The following is a 6,161-nucleotide window of genomic DNA, read 5'->3' on the forward strand; positions in this document are numbered from 1 at the left end:
TTTAAATTTAAATATTTTATAATTTATTAATTAATTTATATTTATTCTACCATATATTTAGTGTGATAGATTTCTCACAAATAAATTCTTGATCAATTTAACGTCAAAATAATATTATTTTATCTGAGTAAATAAAAATAAATAAGTTATTAATTAATTTAAATTTAATGACAAATCAAGCTTTATCTATTTTATGTTAGGCTAATTTTATGGTGCCTATGAGTTTTTATTTAAATATTGTCTAACTTATTTTTTGTAGTAAGTTTTAATTTTTTAAAAATTATTTATTTTTATATCTTTTAAATAAAATAATAACTTTTAACCTATATGTTAATACTTATCGTCCAACTTGCAAAAGAACCGCATTGTCTTACTAAAATCAATGGCAAAAATGGAAATGGACATTTTTCGGGAAAAAAAAGACAGGAATCGAATCGTTACTCTACTTTTTTATTTTTCTTGGTAGGTAGACAGAATCATGAAGTTTACTTTACAGAATCAATAGTATTTAACCATCTTCCACTTTCAAATCTGGCAAATGCCAACGAAAACCCAACAACTAGTTAATTCCTCAGTCAGATATCCGAAATTCAACTCCGAGCATGTCCTTCGCCATCTCATATGACACGAAAGCAATAGCTATAGACGGGACCACCTGAAACGAGCGAAAGAAAATTTTAATCGGCAACGCAGTGGTACTATACATTAATTTTTCTTTTTCAAAGACTTAAAAGACTATTGTCAACCAACCCCAAAACAAAATTGTTCGTAAGATATAGCAATCGTTCCAGAACCACTTTTGGCGAAAGGCACCCCAAACGAAACTGCAGCGTCTACCCTAACCCCCAAATCCCCAATCCCTAACCTAGTCAGTACTCATCGCTCCCTCTTCTCCAAATCGCCACACCTGCCGACCTGCGCACCCAGCCAGCCACCACCGCGAAGCCTTCGGCCCGTTGCACATCAGGCCAACACGAAGCCACCACCGACCGACTCGACACGGCAGCACAGCACCACGCCGCCGCCGTTGAGACGCCACCACCCTAACCCATCAGTTCAACCCAGCACGGCAGCTCCCAGTCTCTCACTCAGCCTTCCTCCCAAGTCAATATGGAGCCCGAGCCACCGATTCAGGTAATGTTGACCATTTGCTGTTTAGTGTTTACTGGTAATTCTGTTCATTAGTGTTGATTTGTTGATTTGTTGCTAAGTTTTGTTGATTTATAGCCTTTTTTTTCCACGTTAATACTTACAGACAAATGCATTGTTGATTTGTTGCTACTTGCTGTTGCTGGCTCAGTGGCTTGCTGTTTAATGGTTCATTTTATTGTTCAGTTTATTACTGGATGCTGGTTATTGATTAATTGTTGAATGTTGATAACTTGGTTATTGATTAATTGTTCTGACCTTTCTCACCTCATAACTTCATCAATCTTCACACCAAACAATGCTTTATTCTCTTCAGTGTTGTAATCCTACATTAGAAAGTGTAAAATTAGGAAACCCTAATCGACGGACCATCGACCATGGAGGAGTTGGAGGAAGAGCTTCATCTGACGAGTTTGGGCGTGCGGTTTCTCGAATAGCCGTGGCACAGATTTGCGAATCTGCAGGGTTTAATGGCGTCAAGAATTCCGCCATCGAAGCACTTTCCGATGTCACAATTAGCTACCTTATTGACTTGGGGAAAATTGCTGAATTTTATGCTAACCTTGCTGGTAGATCGCAATGTAGTGTCTTTGATTTGATTCTAGGGTTAGAGGATTTAGAACAGGTCAAGGGTTTCATAGGTTCTGGTCAAAGTCAATGCCTTTTAGGTTCAGGAACTGTTAGGGATCTTATGAGGTTTGTGAATTGCGGTGATGAGGTTCCTTTCGCTCAGCCAATATCGAATTTTCCAGTGATTCGGCAGCGGAAAGTTATCCCTAGTTTCTTGCAAATGGGGGAGGCACCACCTTCTAAGCATATACCGCCTTGGTTGCCGGCATTGCCGGACCCTCACACTTATATTCACACGCCTATGTGGGATGAGAGGACTTGTGATCCCCGGGAAGACAAGGTTGAACAGGCCAGGCAACGTAGAAAGGCTGAGAGGTCGTTGTTGAGCTTGCAGAAGAGGTTGTTGTTGTGTAGTGGTTCAGTAGAAACACGCAATACGACTTCTAATGTGGTTGTGCCGAGTGGTGGTGGTGCTTCACTTAGACAAGGAGAAGGTGAAGGGGGTGATAAGAACCCTTACCTTAAGGCTCCTGTGGTTAACAAAGATGTTTCTCCAGTTCCCTTGCCGGGGAAGCTTTCTGATGATGTTGATATGATTGCAAATCATGTTTCTGTGTTGGAGGCATTTGCTCCTGCAATTGAGATGATGAGGAGTAGTGGTGTTTTGTGCGAAGATGACGGGATGCAAGGGAGAACAGTTCTTCCAGCTGTGAGACCTACTGTTTATTTCAAGTTCAGGGCTGGAAAAAAGCTTATCCACGAGTCCTTGGATATGAGGAATCAGAAGAAGGATGCTTCACGAACAGCAGCCTTGGCTGGTAGAGAAGACGAGAGGGATGATAAGAAGAGGAGAGCTGAGCTTATTCTCAAACAATCTATGGAAAACCCACAAGAACTCACTCTGTTGTAGATTAATTTATTGACTGGATTTGTTGGATGATGTAGGAATTGAGTTTGTAAAAATGAAGACCTTCAAGGGTTAACCCTTTTTTTGTCTTAATTAAAACCTTTTTTTCTGTGGCTGTGACTTGTGTTCGAATTTTTATTTTTATTCTTTTATCTTTATTGATTTTTTTTATCTATCTTTTATTAATATTATTTCATCTTTTATAAAAAATATCAATGTAATGGGATTGCATGGCTTCCCTCATTTTGAGGGAAAGGTTTTGGAAGTCTCTGCATTTCATCGAAAAGGTTAGACTACATTACTCTGTTTTATCATCAAATTTTTAACCTTTGTTTATTTACTATTTTGTTTATGGATTCTTGATTTAAAAAAGTTTTTCTACAAAAATCGATTCATTTAATTAGGTAAATTTTTTTTGATACACATATAGAGTAAAAAAATTTTAGCAAAATAATGTTTTTTAGTTCACTTGGTTTTAAATTAAACTAAATTATTAACTTTTCAGCTTTAAATAATAATAAATAAAAATAAAAGAATTATGTTACGTGTACATCAAAATCAATCACCAAAGTCAGTCATCAATATAAAATCCATACTAGAATACAAATATACTAGAATACAAATACACATTGAAAATAAATTAAATTACAAATGTATTTATATACAAAATCACAAATACATTGGTAGCTGATTTTATTAGTAGTTGATTTTGGTGTATAATAACATTTTTTAATATAAAAAATCAACTTTTAATTAGCTAATATTATTACTCAATTTTTTATTATAAAATTATTTTTTAAACTTTTATTTTTTTAAAAACTTAGAGTTAGAATTTAAAATTAGATAAAAATTCATATGCAAATGTCCTCATGTAAAATTGATAGTTAAAAATAATTAAATAATTTGACATATTTGATTAAATTATTATTTAATAATTTTTAACTATATCAATTTTATATAAAGACAGCTATACATAAATTTCTATTTTAAAATTAAGAGTATAATTTAAAATTTAAAACTTAAAATTTATAACAAAAAATCTTAAAAATTAATGAATATTAACCGAAAAAAAAATTGAGTCCCTTTTTAAACTTTTTCTATATTAGAATAATTCTACACATACAAGTGATTTTCAATACAAGTCATACAAGTCATTTATATTCACGCTGTTTCACGTTATTTTTTGTGCCTCTTTTTCTTCTTTTTCTTCTTCCTCTTCCTCTTCCTCTTCCTCTTCCTCTTCCTCCGTATCTTTTTTTCTTCTTTTTCATAATTTTTCTCTCTCGTTATCATCGTTATCAACACACCTCTTCCTCCCTCTTTTTTTTTTATTGAAATTTCTTCTACTCTTTTCGTTTTCTCTTTCTCCTTCATCAAAATCACTAGAAAAAATGAAGAACCATTATTCAAGGTACTATTTTACTGTTCTTCTAGATTTTTTTCTAGATTGTCTCTGTCATGTGCCTCATCCTTAACCAGCAAAACATTAAAAGATTTCAAAAAGAAATATACTGTCTCCCCCTATATTGGGTGTATTTCTTAAATCATTTGGGTGTATTTCTGTAATCCTTTGGATGTATTTCTGTAATTATTTGGGTGTATTTTTGTAATCGTTTGGGTGTATTTCTGAAATTCCATCATCTTCAAAACAATTTCAAAACTTGATTTCAAAAACCATGAAAATCGAAAAAAACAGAAGGAGATCGAAGGCAAAGAGAGAACGCTTTTCCATACAAATCATACATGTCATTTATATTCATGCCGTTTTCACGTTTTTTTTTGTGCCTCTTTTTCTTCTTCTTTCTCCGTACTTCCTCTTCCTCCTCCTCTTCTTCTTCTTCTTCTTTCTCTATGTCTCTTCTTCTTTTTCGTAAAAAAGGAAACGAAGATGAAACACGCGAAGATGATTTAGTAACGCACGTGTTAGACCCAACTTGTAAGACTTGTAAACAAAAATGACTTGTATGTGTAGCACTCCTCTATTAGTTAATACTTAATATAGTATACCTTGAACATCAACTATTTGTGCATCAAGAACGTTGTCCACTGAAAGACCATATTTTCTCATCATATTGCCATAGTCACCACCACTTATGTGCCCTCCAACACCCACTGTGGGACAAACCCCTGCTGGAAATCCATGACCTTTACTCTTCTTAGCAATATTATAGTACACCTCACCTAACTGTGCACCAGCCTGCACCCAAGCTGTTTCACTTTCTATGTCAACCTCAATGGATCTCAGGTTGAACATGTCTAGGATGAAGAACGGCACTTCAGCCACATATGACACTCCTTCGTAGTCATGGCCGCCGCTTCGATTTTTCATTTGCAGGTTGTGCTTTTGACCACAAACAACGGCTGCTTGCACGTGAGATACATGCAAAGCAGTGATTATCAGGTATGGTTTTCTTGTTGTCGACGTGTTGAAACGAAGGTTTCTAACGTAGGAATCCAACACCGAAGTGAATAAGGCATTCTTTGGTGTGAAAATTGCTGAGCTTATTGGGTGAGAAGAATCTGAATGGTTTACAAGGCAATGAATGAATGTCTTGTGAGCTGAGGGATTTGAATTTGAAGCTGAAGTTGAACATGGTGCTAAGGAAACTAATAACACAACAATAATGGGAACTAATAATAACGATGGTAATGCTCTAATATTATTAGAACGAACTACCATTTTTTTTCTTTATCTTAGCTTAATAATTTTTCTGTATATTAATTTTTAACAAAGATAAGAGTATTTTTTTATGATGAGTCTATATTTTTTGGCATGGTTTGTGTTGGAATTTATAAGGCGCCCTTGAACATGCAAAAACAAATATTACAGAATGAAATAATGAGAACATACAACACCGGCTTGGGTTACCTCCCAATTTGACCCATGAATTTTTAAGAAGAACAAATCCATAATGTAACTCAATTATCCTTTGACCTCACAACACATATATATATTGATTTATATTACGTTACGTTTGTCAATATTGTTATTTCTTTTTTTTCTTGGGTGAAAGTCAATATTGTTATTTCTAACATAGTGAACTGTTGCTTACAAGATGTGATAATAATTAAAAAGACTCAAGAACTAATAATTAAAATTAATTTTAAATGCGTAGTAATTTTTAGATTTTGCGTTGGATGTGCAAATTTTTTTTTTGCTCGTAACAATTTTAATCTCTATCTCACTCATATTTTGATCTTTCGCTTAATAAAGGGGGAAAGGGAGATTATTATTTTATTTTAGATTTTTTAATATAAACTCATCATCAATGATTATAATAATATTAGAAAAATAAAATATAACACAAAATTAGCTTATTTAACTTAATATTTACAATTATTATTATATTATCTTACAATAGATAATATTTTGACGCCATAATATTGACGTGGTGTATTTTTTTTCGAATATGCATATTTCTCTCTTAGAATATTTTACAAAAGTATATTCTTTTAAATTATACAAAAATTGATATTTGATGACTAAAATTCTACTAATTATTAGTTATTCCAATAAATCTTTTATATTTTTTTA

At 33.4% G+C, this 6,161-nt stretch overlaps 2 protein-coding genes across 3 annotated transcripts; one reads left to right on the plus strand and one right to left on the minus strand.

The window, feature by feature from the left end:
• Window positions 1–443: 443 nt before the first annotated feature.
• On the plus strand, window positions 444–2,741 carry LOC107488319 (transcription initiation factor TFIID subunit 8). 2 transcript variants are annotated; one of them, XM_021142302.2, is made up of 2 exons: window positions 444–1,134; window positions 1,256–2,741. In XM_021142302.2, the coding sequence occupies exon 2, from the start codon at window positions 1,448–1,450 to the stop codon at window positions 2,627–2,629; it is 1,182 nt and encodes a 393-aa protein (XP_020997961.1). In that variant the 5' UTR covers window positions 444–1,134; window positions 1,256–1,447; the 3' UTR covers window positions 2,630–2,741. The 2 variants fall into 2 exon arrangements, with proteins under 2 accessions (XP_020997961.1, XP_015964533.1); XM_016109047.3 differs by having other exon boundaries at window positions 1,466–2,741.
• A 1,878-nt stretch (window positions 2,742–4,619) lies between these two features.
• Window positions 4,620–5,306, minus strand: LOC107488304 (berberine bridge enzyme-like 8). Its single transcript, XM_016109032.1, has one exon. It carries the CDS (start codon window positions 5,304–5,306, stop codon window positions 4,620–4,622), a length of 687 nt encoding a protein of 228 aa, XP_015964518.1.
• Between the last annotated feature and the right edge of the window lie 855 nt (window positions 5,307–6,161).

This window comes from Arachis duranensis, chromosome 5 (genome assembly GCF_000817695.3).
Source record: "Arachis duranensis cultivar V14167 chromosome 5, aradu.V14167.gnm2.J7QH, whole genome shotgun sequence".
Taxonomy (NCBI): Eukaryota; Viridiplantae; Streptophyta; class Magnoliopsida; order Fabales; family Fabaceae; genus Arachis; species Arachis duranensis.